This window comes from Sebastes umbrosus, chromosome 1 (genome assembly GCF_015220745.1).
Source record: "Sebastes umbrosus isolate fSebUmb1 chromosome 1, fSebUmb1.pri, whole genome shotgun sequence".
NCBI lineage: Eukaryota > Metazoa > Chordata > Actinopteri > Perciformes > Sebastidae > Sebastes > Sebastes umbrosus.
This window is the reverse complement of record NC_051269.1, coordinates 22062588-22085342: the sequence shown is the minus strand read 5'-3', so window position 1 is coordinate 22085342 and position 22755 is coordinate 22062588. Positions and strand designations below refer to the sequence as shown.

General features: G+C 40.5%; 2 protein-coding genes across 2 annotated transcripts in view; one reads left to right on the top strand and one right to left on the bottom strand.

The window, feature by feature from the left end:
• LOC119477665 (ADP-ribosylation factor 4-like) overlaps positions 1-1793 on the top strand; it is a 4764-nt gene extending 2971 nt beyond the window's left edge. Inside the window, exon 6 of the mRNA XM_037751794.1 lies at positions 1049-1793. Coding sequence (XP_037607722.1) covers positions 1049-1135 — 87 coding nt within the window. The 3' untranslated portion in view covers positions 1136-1793. The remainder of the gene's footprint in view (positions 1-1048) is intronic.
• A 1102-nt stretch (positions 1794-2895) lies between these two features.
• Positions 2896-21542, bottom strand: appl1 (adaptor protein, phosphotyrosine interaction, PH domain and leucine zipper containing 1). The gene is made up of 22 exons (XM_037751060.1): positions 21345-21542; positions 18984-19082; positions 18768-18827; positions 17421-17492; positions 17154-17241; positions 16660-16701; positions 14698-14756; positions 14153-14299; positions 13140-13222; positions 12770-12931; positions 12376-12564; positions 12204-12246; positions 12052-12108; positions 10762-10853; positions 9937-10116; positions 9402-9454; positions 7743-7917; positions 7592-7628; positions 7328-7468; positions 7188-7238; positions 6984-7073; positions 2896-6517 (listed from the first exon to the last, which is right to left on the bottom strand). The coding sequence occupies exons 1-22, from the start codon at positions 21396-21398 to the stop codon at positions 6365-6367; spliced, it is 2127 nt and encodes a 708-aa protein (XP_037606988.1). The 5' UTR covers positions 21399-21542; the 3' UTR covers positions 2896-6364.
• Positions 21543-22755: the final 1213 nt, after the last annotated feature.

Sequence of the window (22755 nt, the reverse complement as noted above, 5' to 3'; positions counted from 1 at the left end):
GTGGTGAAGTGTAGCTGAGTACATTTACTCAAGTACTTGAGTATTTCCATATTATACTTTATACTTTTTACTGCACTTCATTTATCTGACAGCTAGTTACTTTGCAAATTCAGATTATTAATACAAAATATACAGTTACAACAACATTTGTAAAATGTAAACTTTTAATCAAAAATGTGATATTAACCTGTAATAGAGCTACAGGAAGGAGTCCTAAAAGTTAACATTTAGCACTTCCGGTTCCCTCGTCTGAAAGTCAATGGGTTTTTAGTTAGATGCCTGAAATAAGGTCTGTGGTTAACACAAGCTGAAGAGATTTTAACGTTTTGTTCTACGATATAAAATACGTCAGTGTATATCCCACTTGTGAACTTTGAAGCCTTAATGTGTCTTTAAAAAGGCGGTTGCTCACAAGTGGCTAAATGAGACTACTAAACGCCATCACGCCGACTCGTCCGCCTTTACAGCCTCGTTGTGTTTACTCGCACTCTTGCGACCGTGGTGTAGTTCGCTTTTAGCCTAATGTTAGCTTTCTACATCTAACGATTTCTTCAAAAAATCATAAAAGTAGTGTTCATTTGTAAAGATTATCTTGCTTACAAAACATGTAAGTATCATAAATGTGTGTTTGCCACAGAGCTTATTTTCTGCAATAAGCCAATGGAACAATCCCATTGGCTTATTGTGGACGGAACCAGGACGATGCTAACTTTCTGGTTGGCCTACAAAAGTACATCAACCCTGGAGCACTCTATATGATTTAAAATATATTGAAAGTAAAATGTTCAGAATGTCAACGTCATCATTCAACTAACTTTATTGTTAAAATAGTTATTAAAATGATCATAAATCTCCATTAAACAGAGTAAAACTTCATATTTATAGCAACTTTATTTTAAAGCTCACATACAGCGCCCTCTAGTGGCAGAGAGACACAGCACCTGGGTTTGGACTAAACTACAGGACAAAGGGATTTTTTTTAGGACAATCAAACTGATTTCAAACTGCAGCTAAACTTACGTCTTTGTCCCTCTGTGTGTCTGTGCAGTGGTCTGTCCAGGCATCCTGTGCCGTCAGCGGGACAGGTCTGGTCGAGGGTCTGGACTGGCTCTCTGACCAGATCCTAAAACAGTAGACATTGGTGTGATGCTGTTCCTGCTGAATCTCCAAAATGCATCAGGCTGGCAGGTGTGACCTGAGTCGAGCCGGTGAATCCAGGAGCATCATGAAGGACCCCTCACATAGCTTTGACTTGTTAAAAACACCTTGATCTTCGACACATGTCGAGCCAATGTCTCTGATGTCAACAGAAAGGAAAGTGTAGAAAAGAGTCGATGAAACAAACATCAAAAATAATCAATAATTCATTGATTGCAGTTCATAAAACAACACTGCAACACTGAAGTCAAATGGTTCATCTCTAAAATAAGAGCGTTTAAATGCTGATCAGTGACCAAGAGTCTACATTGTTTTGTGTAACAGAAGTATCTGGTGATGTTGGGAGCCATTGTTTCAGACAACCAGGTTGATTATTTATATGGAGAACAGGTTTAACTGCACTGATTCCTTTCATCTTTTCATCTGTTTTAGAATTATTCTACCTCAGACGTTAATATTCAGTTTACCTGTCATCTGTCATCAGCGATTTTACACTTATCTTCTTATATACCTTTATAGGTCAACGATATATTTCTAGTTAAAGGGACAGTGTGTTGGACTTGGCATCATCTAGTGGTGTGGTTGCAGATTGCAACCAACTGAGTACCCCTCCTCTCATTCCTCCCTTTCCAAGACTGCGGCAACGTGAGCCGCCGAGTGTAAAACCGTGGTAACGCCGTACTACTTTAGGAACAATTGGTAGCACGGTTTTGCACTCTGCGGCTCACGCTACCGCAGTTTCACAAGCTTGTCGGAGAACTACATTGGCCTCTCTCTAGAGCCGGTGTGGGTTTGTCCGTTCTGGGCTACTGTAGAAACATGGTGGACTCCGTGAAGAGGACCCGCTCCCTATGTACATACAAACGGCTCATTCTAAGCTAACAAAACACATTGAATCTTAGTTTCAGGTGATTATACACTAATGAAAACATAGTTATGAATATTATATTCCATTTCAGCTAATAGATCCCCCAAAATCTTACACACTGGTCCTTTAATGTCTTGCTGGTTTTGTTGGGTAAAGTTATACATACTGTACTTTGGACTGTAAGTGTCATTTTTGTGTTGCTATTTAAGTAATCAGTTCAGGAGTTTCTGCAACTTTATGGGCTATCCTATTTTTCACATGTATAATATAATAAGTATTTTTGAATATTTTTATATTTTTGAATTTATATTTATTCTATAATAAAGATGTTAAGGTGGCCAGTTTGTGTTTGTTTTATTTTAAATACAGACCCATTTAAATGATCATATTACTTGTGACTCCCAACCAGAAGATACAGTGCTGTCAGAAAGTGTTCACACCCCTTCACTTTTTTTTCACATTTTGTTATGTTGCAGCTTTATATAAAACACATTTTAAAAACATTTCCCCTCATCAATCTCCTCAATACCCCATAATGACAAAGCCAAAACAGGATTTAAAAAAAAAAAAAGATTTATTAAAAAGAAACAAACATTGACACTTGACATTTAACTCAGGTGCCTCCCATTTCTCTTGATCATCTCTGAGATGTTTCTACATCTTGATTGGAGTCCACCTGTGGTCCAGCAATTTATCAGGGTGGCCATGACCCACCCCTTGGTGGCGCCACCGATGCAAACATGAAAATAAATACAAAAAATCCACTTAGTTGTGTTTTTAAATCACAACCTGTGAAACGTTTCCTGAAGCTCTCGCAGCTCGTGGAGATTTGTTTGATTTGAAAACATCAGGACACTGACTCGGGCGGGTGGAGTTAGTGCTTTTATTTATCACTGAAAAGCATTTTTTATTATTATTATTATTATTCATGACACTGAAACAATTATCACTGAAACATATTTACAGTTCACCATCATCGATGCTGTTTTCCTGCGTCAGTAAAGTGCAGCACCACTTCAACACGAGTTCTTCACCTGGTTACAGCAAGAAAACATCCTCCCAAAAAATTAAATCATCATCAGTAACTGTTGATTTTAGGCTTCTAGAAACATCTTACCCACAGGAGGCTGTGACCTCTGACCTTTGACATCCCTACATATAAGAGTCACTGTGGATAAAATGCAGATTAATGAATGAACAAAACCTGTGAAAAACAGAAAAAGGCCCCAAACAAACACAGATAAACATTTTGTAAAAGCACAGATAAATATTGTGACGTCAGGATGCAAGAAACATGCTGACTCAGCTGATTATTTGGCAAAAAGTTTGTGTTAAAAAATATTAAATCTCTTCAAAGTTTTTCTGAATTAATAAAATGTACCAGCGTATCAGAGAAGACTAAAGTTGAGCCTCAAACTTTTTTTCTGTCAGTTTTCACAATGGACACTGTAAAAGTGAGGACATGGTTTGATCCGATTTGTGCTTGTGTTGACAGACAAGAAAGGAGAGCGAACCATCTTTGGCTCTTTTGTGGCCTAAAAACAGTAAATAATTACTATTATTAATGAGCACTACTTTCATGCAACTATTTATTTTATAAGAGGCAGAAGTTGCAGACGTGTATTTTTTGCAAAATAAATCTTCACATGAGAAGGGTTTAATATCTAATTTTCTAGTTTCACACCTTCAAGGTCTCCTGTGGCAACCATGTTGGCTCCGGTCCTGACAACATGCTAATGCACACTGCAGACACACAGCTTGAGATGCAAAGCGTGGCTAATGATATCTATGTTTTTCTACAATTACCTCAACAAATACAGAAAAAGGTGAAATATGAAACATAATAAAAAATAATATTGGCACTGGAGGTTGTTGAAGGTGTTTTTTTCTCATTTTCTTAAACACCAAAAGGGGGTTGGGATCAAAATATTTTCATTGTGGATGAAGCAGAGCTGACCTTTGACCCCAGAGGAGCAGAATTTTACCTACTATGACAAAGGGAAAAAGTGGTGCTGGCAGATAATTTTGTCTTCAATAATGTTGGTTTTGCATAAAATCACAACAGTTACTGCCAACAGTATCTGTGTTTCCAAGGCACAACATACTCACTGATTTAATGATTTCCAGGTCAATAAGTCGAACATCTGGTCCAAACTGGGCTTAATGCACAGTAGGTTTAATACTTGACCTATACTTTAACCCAAAATAAAATGTTTTCCTAAATGGTCAAATTCAAAGCTACATTTTTGTAATTTTCATAAAGAATTTAAATGTTACAACAGTGCTGTGTATTAAAGTTTAATAGGAAAAAAGGATAATTGAGATTCCTCCTTGTTTTGTATTTCAAACATTTCTTTATCCATGTAAGTATTTATATCATGTTGTAGTAATGTTAATATGAGACATTTGATAAAGCAACGGCAACAAAGATATTTTGTTATTTAGTTTTAAGAACGTGTCGGCAACCAAGCGTCTAAAAAAAGTTTTCTTTTCAACCAAACTCAGCCAAATTTTAACCGAAGACGTCTAGAAAACCTTTTAACCTGCAAATCAACAAATCCATGCCGACCGGGTGATGTTGTAGACCTCTGAATGTGTTTCTCTTCACCTTCCATGCAGCCGCTGCGTTCACTGCATTCTGTTTAATCCACAATAAACAGAGATGTGTCTGTTGTTGTGATGTGACTTTTGCAATTAGTCTACACATACAGCTGCTTTACCCAACAATGATGATGACATCACTCTTCATCACTCAGTTAAAGTAGTCATGATGTTCACTGAGATGTAGGGCTGCAACTAACGCTAACACTTTCTATAAGACGGCCATGTCTATAATGCATTATAAACATACTCATGTGTTATAATCTGCTTATAATATTGAATTTTCATAATGCTTTATAAAGCACTTTATGACCTATGACTTATAAGGTCAAGTATCATAATACTTCATAATTACTGGTCACTCACTGATATCTATCTTTACTTTTTTTTTTATTGCAAGGATTATAATTTGCATAGCTGTAATACATTATAATCTTTTTTATAATGCATCATAATTGAGTATAAGTTACTCTCTTTAAGAAAGTAAAAATGTATTATACAATGTTCTTGCATAGATTTGATATTTTTCACTGCACTCAAAGCAAACAATGACCACTTAGAGTGACTTATAATCACATTATAATGCATTATAAAAAGATAATAATGTATTACAACTATGGGAATTATAATACACTATCCTTGCAAAATAATGTCAGTTATTGACCAGTAATTATGAAGTATAATGATAGTTGACCTTATAAGTCATTATAAAATGCTTTATGTGTTATAACTATTGTTATAAAGCATTAGGAGTGCTTATAATTATGATTATACAGTGTTATAAGCATATTATAATGCATTATAAGTATGTTTATAATGCATTATTGACATGGGCGCCATATAAAGTGTTACTCAACTAACAATTATTATTATTGTTCGTTTAATCTGCCGATTTTTTCATTAATCGATTTGTCTATACAACATCGGAAATCAGTCAAACACACCCACCACAAATTACCATAAATGAGTGATCGATTATTAAAATATTTGCAGATTAATTTTCTGTTGATCAGCTGATTGATTCATCGACTAATCGCTTGAAGCTCTACTGTGATGGTGTTTCGAGATTTTACAAGTTGAATTCTGCCGTGAAATGAATGAGTGAAAACCAGGGACTGCCTGGAAGGAAGCAAAGTCAGGATGCCTTAACAAAATGGTCAGGTACAACAGGAAGGACTCTTCAAAATAAGACTCCTGCTCCCTCTCCCTCCTTCGTCTTCTCTTTTTGTTTTATAACAGTGTATCTGTATCTGCGCCCTCTGGGATCTCAGGGAAACCTTCCCCTCCTGCCAAAGAGCTGACACTGATCCTTGTTCATTATTCCTCACGTTGTTTTGCTTTAAATCCTCTGTCAATGCTGTTAGCTCTCTCTATAAAATAAACATAAAAAAACAGAAACTTGCAGGTCAAATCGATATTTGCGTCCTTTTCTGGAGAGTGGAGCCGATTATAAAAAAGCAGCGTTTTTACACACAGAATAAAACACAAGTCTGTGACGAGACGTTTCCCCTCCTCCTCTTATAGTGAGGGTGCGTTTAGTTTATCCTCCGTTCTCAGAGTGACCGGCTCCACCACAACCTACGAACAGAGTCCAGCAAGAGAGGGAGCACATGTTTCTGTGTCCCAGGCAGCCCGGGCGGGTGGGCGTTTGGTGTTCCCCTCCTCTGATTCCTGAGCTTTGACAGTACCAGCTGGGACTCGCCTGGGTGCTAAAACATGCATCCTCCGTTAGCTTTGTTAGGCTTCAGACTCGCCTTTCTTCTTCCCCTCCTCCCCGGCATCGCTGTCCTCTGATTGGCTGTTGCTAAGCACTAGGAATTGTCCATCAGCGGCAGGTGGGTTAGGGGGGCGACTCGAGGCGGCGATCAAACGGCTCTGCTCCTCCAGATCCTGGAGACAAAACCAGGAAAAAAGTACAACACAGTTAAATATCAAGTTAATTATGTTGCACTGTTGTTTTTATTCTTTCTGTCACTGATTTGTACAAATCCACCATCATCCTGCAGCTCCACATTTACCATGTAGGAGCCTCTCAAAGTCTCTTAATTGCTTCAGACACAGATGCAGTGCACTTGGGGCATACTACTTTGCCATAACATTGCGCTCTCTCGGCGGCTCAGTCGATGTGACACATCTGCTGCGCAGAGGACTGTGGGTCAGAAAAGCAGGCTGGCTTGCAGACTGCAGAATGCGACCGGATGTAGTAGGACATCCTGGTGTTTTTGGCATACTGCATTTGACATACTATGTATTTGGACATACTAAATCTTTTTCTGGCATACTAAATAGAACAGTAGTATGGGTATTGGAATGTCATCTAGGTGCTTAAAGTGTGGGGTTAGAGGTTAAAGGTCACCTTCTCTATCTGTCTCTGTTTGCTGAGTTCTTCCTGCTGTTTCTCTTTGGCCTTGTCGTTCTCCTTCCTCTTCTCCACGGCCTTACGGTCCTACACAATAACAAGACAACACAAATAATTCACATCTAAAACAACACCTGAAGGCACCATCACCAACATGTTGAGTCAGTTAGCATTAGCTTCAGTGTCAAAAATCCGTCTCACCATCTCAGAGTGGAAGGCTATCTGCTTGGCCAGACCAACGCTGTCGCAGATCTGAAACACATGAAGGAGACACACAGGTCAGACGGACGGATCAAACAGAGCGCTGGACAGTGAGACTAACAGATGGACAGACGGACGACCTTCTCTCCGTCGTTGTTGGACTCAAAGATGTAGCAGACGGCTCGGCTGTCGCCCTCTTCGCCTGCCGACTGCAAAACGAAACCAAACAGCCTCTTGTTGTCCTGATGGGACGAACACTGAACCACACTGGAGAGAGGGAACTACGGGAGGAGGGACGAGGAGGACACAAGGGAAGGAAATAGAGGAGGGGAAAGAGATGAGAAATCATTGGAAACGTGTCTGAGACTAAAACCATCTGAGCAGAGAAACAGAGATCATCTCACCCTGAGTCGAGTGACTTGTGTCTGAGGATCAATGAGCCTGAAATGAAAAACATCAATGTAAAAGACTTTTTACTGCACAGAAAGAAGTGTGAAATTATCCATAACACACACACACACACACACACACACACACAAACTCTGTGGTTCCTACTTGAGGCAGTCACAGGTGACCAGCAGGTGTGATTCGGTCATCCTGAAGATGTTGTGGATGGCTCTGGCTGCCAGGATCTGCCTCATGGTCTCAGAGATGACGTCCGCTGACTCAGCATTCTTCACCTCCATGGAGCCCAGGAAGCGAACGATGAAGAGCTGGTGGAGGATCGAGTCTGGACAACAGAAACAATATATCTGTCATCCACTGTGTGGTGTGAGACACACGGATCGTTTCCACTGAAAAGCTGCTTTATAGCCGAAGCGGGGAAGTTAACCGGACAACCAGGTCGTCCTCATCCATGAAGCGTTTGTTCTTATAAAACCAAAACACGGTGTTTGACACATCTAATAAAGTATAATTCTCACCTTTTTATAAAGTTTGTCCAGGTATGTATTTGAGTGTGAAATGGTCTCAGTGCTGCCCCCTGTAGCTGATGAGGGAAATAACATCCTCTATAACCGCCAACCGTAGCAAAGAACATATATTGATAAGAAGTGAAAGTCTCGTATGCCGGTAAAACGTCCACCTACAAAGTGCCGTACAAAAGTAAAAGAAAATGTATCTATATTCCATTGTCATAAATGTAATGTCTCTACCAAAATGGCCTGTGTTGAACAATAAAAATATTATAAATATGCATACTATTATAACTATTTATTTTCTTACTTATTTATTAAACTTTTTGCCCGGCTGCTTCCCGGAGGAGCATAAAGTGAGCGATGGACATAAAAAAAATCCAGCACACAGATTTTGAGAGCAATCTCAAACTTTTTTATGTCAAGGACCTCCAAAATCGATGTCCAATAGACCACAGACCATGGATGTATAAGAGGTTGTGTCCTGTGCTTTTGCCCTGTGTGTTAGTAAATAGTCTACAACTACATTAAATTCTGTTTATGTCATGCTACTAGCACTACTAGCTACTGGCCAATAGCCGGTTGTTTGGGAACAGAGACGTTAACACATCCACCACGGTACAGGCTTACAGCATACAGCCCATGGGTGTATTATAAGATAATAAAAGTGATGAATTTCAGCCAATATATCCATTAATAGAGCCACATACAGCTAGCAGGAAGCCGGCAGAACCCGATATGTCATATGAGCGTGCAGGGCGGTGCAGTCCTGTGAGTCTGATGCACGTTCATTATGTCGAGGAAAATAACTCTGAATTCAGCTATTATTTAATTTGACATCTTTTAGGACATAATGATTTAAATTAAGTTATTTAAGTGTTCGTACTAGAAGGTTGATTTACCTCGGAAAAAAACCTTATCTCTATACATCCATGGCTATGGACTCATTGGCGTTTTCAGTCCAAAATGGCAGCAATGCTACCGTGGCGCCATCTAGTGGCTGTTGTCCAAAAAAGCACCAGAGTTTTGTCTCTTTGCTTCTATACTGTTTGACCGTAGTTACAGTGGATGTTTTCTGCCCTGCATCCACAAGGGGACAGTACTCAGACAATTAAGATTTAGCGCACAAGAACAGGACAAAGAAGACGCCGCACAAGATAACTTACTAAGACATTTTCATGAATCAAAATAGTGACAAAATTGTAACTGACTGTAATATAAATCATAAAAAAATATTTTCAGTTTTTAATATAAAATATTGATAACATGACAGAAATAAGAGGAGACAAACACACAGTACCTTCGCTGTCTTCTGATGTGCTGTCTCCTGACTCTCCAAATGGGTTACTCCTTCTGTGAACACACAGAGAGTATTGAACACTAACCAGCAGCTGCTACATTACTAGACAGGACACACGCTTTCCTCCCCAAATACAAACTCTCACTCTCACTCACACAAAGATAGGGATATTTTGATCGATCAGGTGCTGATGAGAATCAGCCAATATTTATCATTGATTAGTCTCTGATATTTCAAAATCTGGACAAAAAAAACAAATGAATCTATCTGCTTGGAGATACCAAGAGATGCAAGACAGAACATTTTCAGAATTTGGGTGAACTGTAAATAAAAGGTGAGACATGAGGTAGCTCTAGCATCCTGTCGTACACACACACACACACACACACACACACACACACACACACACACACACACACACACACACACACACACACACACACACACACACACACACACACACACACACACACACACACACACACACACACACACACACACACACACACACACACACACACACACACACACCTACCTGCCAGACTGTGCTGCCGTCTTGCTCTGTCCTGAGTTCTCCTCACTGACGGGGGAAATGATGTCAAACTGGATAGGTGTTTCCGGGGCAACCAGGGCATCCAATGAGAGCACAGAGAGGGCAGGCGACGGCTCGGAGCCCACAGAGCTGATGCTGCTCGCTCGGCCCACACGCCCTTTACTGGAATGGAGAGAGAGAGATGGATGGTTTTACTGGTGGAGATCCAGTTCTCCCACAGACATCTGATTGGCCACCAAAAGTCCATCTTCATTATATCCGGCAGCTGATTGGTTATAACATTGTAATAAAGACACAGGTGGTCTTTTAAAAAGGGACAGTGTGTAGGATTTGGCGCTATCTAGTGGTGTGGTTGCAGATTGCAACCAACTAAGTACCCCTCCACTCATTCCTCCCTTTCCAAGACTGTGGTAACATGAGCCGCAGAGTGTAAAACCGTGGTAACGCCGTTCGTTTTGCTCAGAGGTCATCCTCAGCAAAATAACACTACATTAGGAGCAACGGAAGTCAGACGGAGGCTGGTGGTATCACAGTTTTGCACTCTGCAGCTCAAGTTACAACAGCTTCACAAGCGTGTCGGGGAACTACGGTGGAAACATGGTAGACTGAATGAGGACCCACTCCCTATGTAGATATGTAGGGCTTATTCTAAGCTAACGCAAACACAACAATTCTTAGTTTCAGGTGATTATACACTAATAACAACATAGTTATGAATATTATACTCCATTTCTGCTAATAGATCCCCTGAAATGTTACACACTGTTCCTTTAACATCATGTGAGACACACACACACACACACACACCTGCTGGGCCTCATGCTCTCGTGTCTCTGCTGGAAGGATGGCGACGGCGTCACAGCTTCAAGAGCTGATTGGTTCACTCTGGCTGCCAGCTCCTGCCAATAGGATGATAGTACTGTCAGCATTAACCAATAGGAAATTATTTTTTGAGTGTCTCACTATTATTTTATAATGTACAGCTATTGATGTTAGATTAAGATACACTACATGGATCTCCTCTTATTCTCTGTCAGCTCTCTACAATCAAGACATTTCATCTTTTAACTTCCTGTCTACACTGGAAGGGAGAATGTGATGCATTTTTGTGAGTCATCTGCTGCTTGTGACCACTTTGTGGCTGCATTTTAGCAAATATTTGACCAGTCTTACAAAATAACGTACAATGTTAAAGACTGCCTTAGCTGTAGGAAGATGAGAGACTTTCTTCCACGGTAGTCTCACAAACTTTGACTTTCTATTAACGGTGGTTGAGATGATAATTAGATCAGTTCTCCTGCACAGTGTCAGGACCAGCTAGTCATGTTATTATTAGGGCTGTCAATTGATTAAAATAATTAATTGGGATTAATTGCAATTAATCACACATTTTTATCTGTTTGAAATGTACCTTAAAGGGAGATTTGTCAAGTATTTAATACTCTTATCAACATGGGAGTGGGCAAATATGCTGCTTTATGCAAATGTATGTATATATTTATTAGTGGAAATCAATAAACAACACAAAACAATGACAAGTATTGTCCAGAAACCCTCACAGGTACTGCATTTAGCATAAAAAATATGCTCAAATCATAACATGGCAAACTCAAGCCCAACAGGCAACAACAGCTGTCAGTGTGTCAGTGTGCTGACTTGACTATGATTTGCCCCAAACTGTATGGGATTATCATAAAGTGGGCATGTATGTAAAGGGGAGACTCGTGGGTACCCATAGAACCCATTTACATTCACATATCTTGAGGTCAGAGGTCAAGGGACCCCTTTGAAAATGGCCACGCCTGTTTTGAAAGTTTGGAGCGTTATTTAACCTCCTTCGCGACAAGCTAGTTATCGCGTTAATGTTGACAGCACTAGTTATTATAGTCAATAGTTATGGTGGATCTGAGGTGGCTGCGGCAGTGCCAGGCCATAAGAGGTCCCCATAAATGTGGACGTGTATTTTGCTCAGAGTGGTCGACCGTTTTATTTTTGAATCACTGGACAAATCAGAGGTCTGAAACCAGACTAGACTAAATCTCCACCAAGATCTGTGACCAGCTAAATAAAAGTTAATGAGTGAAGTGGGACACAGACCTCGGCGTTCTCACTCAGGTAGATCCTTTTGGAGATGTTGTTGATGGTGGAGATCCACTGGAGGAGGAAGCAGCAGAGGAGACGGCATGAGGGGACAACAGAATGGCTGACAGTCAACACAGAGCAGGTCACATGACAGAAAAACATTTTACCTCCTCGCAGTCCTTCCTGCTCTCCGACTGCAGCGTCACCACTCTGACAGAACACAAAACGAGAAAAAAGTTTAATAAAGTGGCAATGACGCTCCGTAAACATGGAGAAAGCAAGTGAGGAGTTATGGCTTATTCATGAAAGAGAAATGTTAAAAAGCGGGAGCCCTCTCACTTCTTGCCATCGAAGGACGTGACCTGTAAGCAGAAGCGGCGGTCGTCAGAGTCGACCGCCATGACGGAGCAGTTGTCTAGGTCTGTAACCAGCCCGCCCGCCACCTCGCCGCGGCCCTGCTGCATCAGATTACCGCCCTGCGTGAAGAAGTACTGACGCTCCCAGGACGACGACACCAGCCCCGTCTTACTGAGGGACACACAGAAGAGCTACTTTAACTCCTTGGAAGACGACACAAGACAACAAATAATATGTAAAGATCAGATTTTTTGTTTAATTTTTCTATGACCAAAAACTTATGACATGAGAATGATTTCAATCAATCAATCAATTCTACATCTGGGAGCTTTAATGTGAACATTTATTAATAAAAATATTAGTGTGTGTGTCCTACTTTCGGATGTACAGGTAGCCCTGTTTCCTGGTCAGGTTGCGACAGACAGGTGAGTGGGCGGGGTCAGGATCACACGGTGCATACAGGGGGTCACATGTTCTCTCCATCTCCAGAATGGTCTCCTGCATCTGCCCGACCTCCACTTCCATCTCCCGACGCACACTACAAACACACACACACACACACACACTGAATTCAAATGCTCCCCCTCGTGTCGTCATATTGCTATCACGTTTCCATCCGTTTGCAATTTCCTCAAACTTTAAAACTGAGTTTAAGGAAGTAAACAGTATTTAAGACCTTGAATGCAGAACAAACAAAAGAAGAAGAAAAAATGATGACATGTTTGGGAGGGTTTAGGGGTTCTTACTTCTGGACGCTGGTTCCTATGGTTCCCAGGAACTCCTCCCACTGCTGGGTGAGATTTTCTGATCCCAGCTTAAAGAAACTGATCTGCACGGAACAAACAGAGATAAAGACACATCAGCAGGTTTGGTGACAGCTCTGAACCACTGTCTGCTTCACTTCACAGCAGCATAATGGTTCCCTATTAACAGTGTTAGCTTTACATACATGTACTGTATATTATAAACAGTTCTATGGTGAAATTAACTGGGACTAGTTAACTCAATGACAAACTCAATAAAGGGTAACTTCAATATTTTTCAACCTGGACCCTATCTGCCCATGTTTTTTGTCTAAATTGGTCCAGTATTGAAGTAGAACGCTGTAACTGCACCTGCTTAATTGATTGAGTTTTATTAAAAGTCTCTGACAACATTATGGGAAGGACCCTACAGAGAAATAAAAAGTTTTTTTTACCTTTCGCTTGATCCTGTCTGTTTGTTTTTGAGTCATGTGACTTGTTGCCGGAAGACAACAGTGGAAACGTGAGTGAGAGTTGGAAAGAGGAGTGCCGGTGTTGTCAGACTTTGTTGTGTTGGAGTACAGAAAGCGTAACTTAGTGTTAGTTAAAACTAAAATGTTTTCAGATGATTTCGACAAAGTGGATGAGGCTTAACCCTTTTGCAATTCAGAAAGCGACTTCCCCTAAAGCGAGTCACACAATGACAAAACAGACCGGATCAAGCAAGAGGTAAGACATTTTTTTTATTTCTCTGTAGGGTCCTTTCCATAATGTTGTCAGACACTTATAATAACAATCTGAGCCTGTCAGTGGCAAAAACAAGCACTCAATACTGGACTAAATTCAAAAATTGTTGTCTCCATTATTCAGTTAGACCCACAACGTGGGAAAATAGGTTGAAAAGTTGAAAAAAAACAAAGGCAAGCGTGCATGCCTGTGTGTGTGTATGTGCCTGTGTGTGTGTGCGTGTGTGTGCGTGTGTGTGTGTGTGTGTGTGTGTGTGTGTGTGTGTCTACCTGGGCCTGCATGTAGCCCAGCAGCGGCTCCAGCAGAGCTGTCTTCTTCTTGTACTGCAGAGTGTTAAGCGAGCAGAAGTAGTGCATCATGGTCTGGTGCTGTTTCTTGCGGGAGGTGTAGACGTCCTCCACAGCCTCCGCCCGCAACTGCAACACACAAGACTTTCCTCTTACTTCAGTTCATAATAACTTATTTCGTCAGACAGACATAACCCTTTACGCGCTTGTCCCTGCAAAGTTACTGCTTTCATTCACAACACAGCCATACCGGCAGTTGAATGGATGCTTTACTGCAGTTTAAATGGAGTAGTTTGTTCAAGGAATTTCCTCTATAACTTCTTATAAACTCAACACAACTAGCTTAAACAAACTCAAATCAAAGTTTCAGAGCTTTATCGTTTTTCCCCTCTTTTGTTTGTTTGAGGAAATTTCCCAGGAAAATATTCAGAAATTACTCGTAAAATAAAGAATTATCTAGAAGCTTATTATTATATTTTCGTTTTAAAGTGCTGAATGATAAACCTGATGTGAGGAGTGTTTCTTACCTTGTCGTTGTCCCTCCTCTTGGACAGGCGGCTGTATCGGTTATTGGCTACGTCGTGATCTGCACACAGAAACAGGTAGGTAAGTCTTTTTGGTCATAAAACGTATTTTCTTTATCTTTTCTTTTTCAACTAAAAAAGGAACTTTAACTTAGAAAGGAACATAAAGCAGTAACTCAAATTAAGACAAAAATACTCTGCCAGTAACCATTAAAAACAAGGTGAACTCTTCCTTTAAGTGTAGCTAAATGTGCAGGCAATCTGGAGCCAGGAGAGTCATGCTGACACACAGATCTGCACATTTTGTTCTTTTAGATTAAGGGTTATTTTACATTGTGATGCATCAAACTGACTGTGACCAAGCCTTTCAGAGATAGCAGCTGTAAATCCTCATCTTCTCTTCATAGTCTCCTCCACACACACACAAATACAAATATGTTCAAGAACAATGTTCATTGATTTATTGTTTTAAAGGGAAAATTCGCCACCTTTTATGTGGATGTCCAATCAGTGTTGATGGTAAATGTAGTCGATTGAAGCAATAAATTCTTCACTGTGCTATATTGACCAAGAAAGATGAGTTCTCCTGCTCAAGGAGCCGTGCCGGCAGTGCCTACATGTACCAGGATGCATTGCACACAAGCTTATGATGCCCGGAGGGTCCCTGCAGGACATATCCTCTTGCATGGGCTAAGGCAGCCGCAAACTCGGACTCTCCGCTGCATTTCTTCGGCCGTATTCTCAGGCTAGAATAAATACGCCTGAATATCTGAGTCAGCAAAAAACACTGTAAAATGTGTCCTCATCCAGAACATCCTCTGCACTCATATTATGGGATGCCAACTTTGCTGCTGGAAATGCAGATAGTTTGCAATACAAGCGAAGAGAACAAGGAAGTCCTGTTTTTGAGCGACATCTAGAGCACGGTGCCCCCTGGCTACCCAGAGACTTCCGTTCGTCTAACTACGTCACTGTCACGTCAAATGAGGACGCTGGATGCAGATTTTGTAGCAAGAGAACTCAGTTTTCTGGGTCAATATAGCACATACTGAGGAATTTATTGCTTCAATCGACTACATTTACCGTCAACACTGATTGGACATCCACAAATTTTCCCTTTAAGTACATTTTTAAATAAAAATGGCAAAGATTTGTATGTTGAAGCACCGACCGTAGTTATCCAGAATTAATACATGGCTTTGTTGAATTCTCGATTCTGAATGATCAATCATCACATTATACGGTTTGTTATTTCGTTATAGCAGACCGTTGCTATGGGCGCAGTTCTGATGTCAGACTCTGGTGGACCGTTTTGTGTCAAATTATTGATTTCTTAAGTAAGTATCTGTGTAATAAGCGGGATAATGTACAGTTAGCGGGTCATTGGTAAATTGGGAGTAGGGCTGTAAAAGTTGACGCGATAACACGTTAATGCAAATTTGCTTTAACGCCACTATTTTATTTAACGCATTAACACAACTTGTGATTTTTAGGTTGTAGCGGTAGGTTGTCCGTTTTAAAGTGAAGATACTGGTATCATACGAAACTAGAAAACCTAAGGATTTTTTTAGGCTAAATGCAGTACCTGTGAGGGTTTCTGGACAATATTTGTCATTGTTTTATGTTTTTAATTGATTTCCAATAATAATTATATACCCACATTTGCATAAAGCAAGTATATTTTCCCACTCCCATGTTGATTAGAGTATTAAATACTTAACTTAATATTTTGAACCGATAAAAGATGTGTGATTAATTTGTGATTAAACATGATTAACTATGGACAATCATGTGATTAATCACAATTAACTATGGACAATGACAATAATCGCGGTTAAATCTTTTAATCGATTGACAGCCCTAATTGTAAGATGACTCCTTGGAGCTCTGAAAACTTGTGATGCACATTTATCCTTTGAATAAAAACACATGAAAAATTGATACAGAATATTAATTCAAACTTACCATCACTGGATATTTGGAAGACTTCTTTCAGAGTGAGGATCTCTGGAGAGAGACAAAAAGAACTGCAAGTTATAGTGCGAAGCATATTTTTGCTGGTAGTACAAGTGTACTTTTTCGGTACACCTTGGTTTTCCCAGTTTGGGCCCCTTAGCACAACTGAAGGGAAATCTTATATCTTAGACAAGAGAGTGCTTCCAATTGTGTGAGAACAGTCAGTTTGGGTTTCAACATGACAATGCCCCCGTGCACAAAGCCAGGTCCATAAAGAAGTGGTTTTACCAGTTTGGTGTGGAAGAACTTGACTGGTCTTCATAGAGCCCTGACCTCAACCCCATCCAACACCTTCGGGAAGAACTGTTACGCCAACTGCGAGCCAGACCTGATCACCCAACATCAGTGGACTACTTTTGGCCATGTAGTGTGTGTGCTTGTCTTGTTTGAGCCAGAGGTGTGGCAGGGTCGGATTATTAGTGTACTGCATGTGTGTTTCTTACCCTTCAGGTCTCTCTCTTTAAACTGAGTGATGGGAAACATCATGGCATCTGCAAGCTGGGTGGACAAGACAGCATGACAGGAACTCAACTACAGTGAGAGAGAGAGTGAGAGAGAGAGAGAGAGAGAGAGAGAGAGAGAGAGAGAGAGAGAGAGAGAGTTGTCATAAATCATATCCTGTCAGGTAAAGTCTGCCTGTACAGTATGGCCCATCCAGAAGGATAAAACAGCAGCAGACAGAGCTCTAGTGTGTTTGTACTCTCTCTCACCTCATCGATGACTTTTGCAAACTGCTGCAGAGTGGAGCTCATCACCTCGTCATCGCCACCTAGAGGAAAACGCTGCAGGCGACAGCAACAAGATAGAGGAATGGATTAGATTGATTCTGTGTCGCTGCAGCAGCAAATAAACATGAAACGCACAGAAGAGGAATCTGTGAATTCCTCGACGCAGAACGAATGTTGTCTCTAGAGGAAAGGTCAGGGGTCATCAAAATAATGACCAAGATCTTCTTCAATCTTAAAATATAACAGTGTAACATATAACCAGAGGTGTAGTGAGGTAACAGATAAGACTAGTGGCTAGTTTTATAAGCCGTCAGGTTCATAAGGATGATAATAGTGTTTTAAAGTTGACGTCTGGTGATTTAACGTTCGTGGCTTCAGTTTTAGGGTTGGCGGCTAGCGATAAGTTTCTTTCGCACATGCAACACTCTTGCACTTTTTTTATCATATTTATTTTTTTGCCTATTTCAGCCTTAACGCCACTTATTTCTTTAACACATTAACACAACCTGCAATTTTTAGGTTGTAGTGGGCTCAGTTTTAAAGCTAGAGTGAAGATACTGGCATCATATGAAACTAGAACCTAAGGAATCCATTGGTACCAACCATGTCATACTAGCTAGTTATGAAGGAGATTAAATAATGCTCCAAACCTGTGCTAAATTTTGGCGAGGAAAAACTGGCATGGCCATTTTCAAAGGGGTCCTTGACCTCTGACCTCAAGATATGTGAATGAAAATGGGTTCTATGGGTACCCAGGAGTCTCCCCTTTACAGACATGCCCACTTTATGATAATCATATGTAGTTTGGGGCAAGTCATAGTCAAGTCAGCACACTGACACACTGACAGCTGTTGTTGCATGTTGGGCTTCAGTTTGCCATGTTATGATTTGAGCATATTTTTTATGTTAAATGCAGTACCTGTGAGGGTTTCTGGACAATATGTATCATTGTTTTGTGTTGTTAATTGATTTCCAATAATAAATATATACATACATTTGCATAAAGCAAGCATATTTGTTCACTCCCATGTTGATAAAAGGGTTAATTACTTTAAATCTCCCTTTAAGGTACATTTTGAAGATGAAAAATATGCAATTAATTTGCGATTAATCGTAATTAAATATTTTAATCGATTGACAGCCCTAGTTTTAACATAAGTGGCTTCTGTTATAAGGCTGATGGCTAGTGTTTAAAGGTTAGTGGCTAGTGTTAAATGGCAAGTTGGTAGCATTATAAGGCTAATGTCTAGTGTTGTACCGTGGTTAGGCAAGTGTTACAGGGCTGGTGGCTAGTTCCATGAGGTTGGCGGCTGGTATGGCTTGGCCTACCTGTTTGTCGTACTCTTTCAGCAGTCTGGAGGTCAGGTGTGTCGCAGCACTGAGCTCATTCTGAAAGAGAAAACAGGACAGACGCAGCTAGAGACACACTTTCCAATCAGGTGCCACTTTTTAACGCTCCGGTATGCTCTGTTTATACCTGCAAAGCCAGAGGCATTACACCTGTGAATCAAGTGTGTGTGTGTGTGTGTGTGTGTGTGCGTGTACCTGTGCATCATAAATCCTCTGCATGGCCTGATAGAGCTGTGTGCAGTAGTTGGACATCGCTGCAGTGTCCTCCTCAAACACTCCCAGCAGAGATCGCGTCTGCATGCAAAACACAAAATAAAACAGGTGAAAATGAAGTCGGTGTTAATCATTTGACCGATCCATAAAACCACAGGACGCTATGGCCCCAAATGATCCCTTGTGTAACTGCCAATAAACAAACCCACACACCTATCTATGTAAACCTGTTACCTGTCCACGCAGTGCGATACTGTTTTCAAGGTGTGTCTCAACTGCACTTTTTGCCTTTAGTTTGCCACCAAGCTCAACTGTAGCACTCAGATCTGTTGCTTAAGTAAAAGTAGCAAATACCACAGTGCACTGTAGAAATACTCTGTTACAAGTAAAAGTCCTGCAGTCAACAATTTGCTTAAATAAAAGTGTAAAAGTATAAGCATCAAAATATACTTAACATGACAAAAGTAAAAGTACTCTTTATGCAGAATGGCCCATCATACTGTATGTATTATATTATTGTATATTATCACTTTTCTGTTGCAGCTGGTGAAGGTAGGGAACATTTTTTACTATATGTACTTGTACGTAGCTTGTGAATTTCACCAAGGGATCAATAAAGTATACATTATGATTTATTTATTTATTATATTTTGTGTTATTATTAACACAAAGTAACTTAGTAACTTAAGGTATCAGATAAATGTAGAGGACTGACAATATTTTCCTCTGAATTGTAGTTGAGTAGAAGTATAAAGTAGCAGAAAATGGAGATACTCAAGTAAAGTACAAATACCTCAAAATTGTACTTAAAGGGACTGTTTATAACTTCTTACACGTATAAATCACCCGGGTCGGTGTCCCATGTGGCTACGCTGTTCAGACTCAGACTCCAACACAAACTACACGGAAGCAACAAAACCGCAAAGTTATATCTAGTGAAGCCCGTCTTGCAAAACGGTGTTGACGCGGTCGGAGGACGCGGGGGAGACCGAAGCTTTGGTCTCCAGGGCCGGAGTCTCAACTGTACTCTGCTCCTCTGACTGCTTGCCTTCACTCAGCTCAACTCATGGAGAGACCTTCGTCTGGTCAGCTAACATTACTGCCAAGCAGGTGAAATATAGAGTGATATTGTGGTTTTAGCTGACGTGTGTCGCCTCACTGTTTTGAGCAATGCTCGTTCATGTCTATGTAGAGCGAGCACAAGCGCGAGCCCGACGCTGACTTTCGTTGACTTAACGGCCACAGGTGTCGCTGTTAACAAGCATTTCTGATTCTTACAAACAGTCCCTTTAAGTACAGTAATTGAGTAAATGTACTTAGTTACATCCCCACCATTGGTTATCCAGATCTCCACTTCAGTGAAGAAAGACAGACTAAAAGTGGTACTGGCCTCAATGATACAGACCCCTTGGTTTTTCTAAGCAAACTGTTTAGAGATGCACTAAATTAAAACATCATAAATTACACCTGCCATATTTTAAGGGGTATTATCACTCTATGGCCACACCCCAATCGCATTGGGGCCTGTGGTGGCCTAAAGGTTAGAGAAGCGAGCTTGAGACCGGTTCAATCCCCTGGACCGGCAGGATCAATCTGGGCGGGTGAAAAGTGAAAAGCAGTGCTTGCCCCTCCCTCATTACCACCACTGAACTGTCCTTGAGCAAGGCACTTAACCCCAGCCGCTCCAGTGGAGCTGCTCAGTGACCAGCAGATCAGACTGTGGTTGTACTGGGCAGCTTCCAGGTGTGAATGTGTAACTGTGTGAATGTGATCAGGGCGTTCCTGAAAAAAAGAGAGCATTGCTCTCAGTGAACCTCCCCCTGAATAAATAAAGGTATAAAAAAGTGATGTCACAGCAGGTGTTTTTGCCCTGGATTTCCTGCAGGACTCATCACTGATTTTGGTGGGTGGTGTTTCAACTCATCTGCAGCTGCAGCTTTGTGCCCTGTGTGTGTGACTATCACATCTACCAATAGCATAAAGCAGCAGCAGCATGATACTACTGCTAGTAGCCCCAACAGATCAACATCTATGGAAGGAGAGGAAGCAGCTAGTCAAGTGGCTAGGGAAGTATAGCCGGCTACCTGCTCATTTAACCAGTTCATTTGAGGGTAAAGACACACTGAATGTTGTGCCACCACTTGTCATCTTGACCTCGCATCTTGACGTATAGCCGCCACAGTCTGAAGCCGACACACAGCTGGTGTGTCCCGTTACAGCTGTGGTGAGTTCTCTGGGCCGTTAGTTAGCCGTTAGCTTGAACTTGTCATGACAACACTGAGCTCTACAAAGACAGTTAGCCTGGTGGCTACCGTTAGCATGCTAGCTGAAGAGGACTGTTACCTGAGGACTGTCCTCCAGAGTCTCCTCTATCGGCAGCTTCTCTATCCCGGGCATGGCTGCGGCTGGACGCGGTGATAATCGGTACGAATAGAAGGATAAAACGCACAACAAATCGGTCCCGACAACTCCCACTCACAGATTTCTTCACTAAACGAATTCACAACACCCAGAAATAGCTCCTCCCGGTCCCGTTGGTCCCGCCCTCCTGGTGGATTCTGATTGGACAGGGAGAGAAATCCACGAATTTGATTGGTTGCTTGTTTAAAGGGGAAACGGTGCCATTTTGGCTCTGACTATAGGATCGCCCTTTCAGTATACCCGTGTGCAACTTAGAGCCATAATGGCGGTCGTGCTGGTAGTTTGCTTGAGAAAAACGTTATTTATAGCTTGTATTTATTGATCAATTTGATGCTGCCATCGGGTTTATACGGCGGAGTATAAGGGCCACATTGAGGAAAAAATAAATCAGAGATTTCGAGAATAAAGTCGTAATGTTAAGAGAATAAAGTCATAAATTTACGAGAAAAAAAGCCGTAATTTTACGAGAATAAAGTCGTAATATTACGAGAATAAAGTCGTAATTTTACGAGAAAAAAGTCGTAATGTTACGAGAATAAAGTCGTAATATTACGAGAATAAAGTCGTAATTTTACGAGAAAAAAGTCGTAATGTTACGAGAATAAAGTCGTAATATTACAAGAATAAAGTCGTAATTTTAAGAGAATAAAGTCATACATTTACGAGAAAAAAAGCCGTAATATTACGAGAATAAAGTCGTAATTTTACGAGAAAAAAGTCGTAATATTACGAGAAAAAAGTCGTAATTTTACGAGAAAAAAAGTCGTAATATTATGAGAAAAAAGTCGTAAATTTACGATTTACGGTTTCTCAAGATTACCAACCCTACCTTTAAACATTTTGGGACTCGTTAAAGAGTCATAGTTTTCTATACAGGAAAACGTATTTGTTCATTCATTCATTCATTCATTCATTCGTTCAATCAAGAGTCAGTGAACTGGTTACAGGATAAAGAGGTAGAATAACAAAAATGACACTAAAAAGCAATGTACATGATATGCATTATAATACCTTAGAGTATATAAATCAATAATGCAAATATTTTTGTGCAAATATATGTGTGCAACAATAATGAATCCAGTCATTCAATCATCTGCAACTCCTGTTATTAGTCATAGCCTACTGATGTAGAAACAGGTAACAAAGTTACAATGATCATTTGACATTTTACAACACATGGTTGTACAATGAAATGTAAGTATGCTCTTCACGCTACAAACACATAGAACACAAATATTTAAATTAGAATAGAATAAGATGAAATAAAATAAAACCATACAGCTACTTATATAAAACTATATAATAGTGTATGTATCCATAATGTAAATTATAG

What these genes read in the sequence shown, in the direction of transcription:
- appl1 (XM_037751060.1), bottom strand. Translation starts at nt 21,398, where the DNA reads ATGCCCGGGATAGAGAAGCTGCCGATAGAGGAGACTCTGGAGGACAGT. An exon ending in TGAAAGAGTACGACAAACAG is followed by an intron (nt 17,493 to 18,767) that starts GTAGGCCAAGCC and finishes TGTCGCCTGCAG; the next exon opens with CGTTTTCCTCTAGGTGGCGA. An exon ending in CACAAGTCACTCGACTCAGG is followed by an intron (nt 7,469 to 7,591) that starts GTGAGATGATCT and finishes CTCCTCCCGTAG; the next exon opens with TTCCCTCTCTCCAGTGTGGT.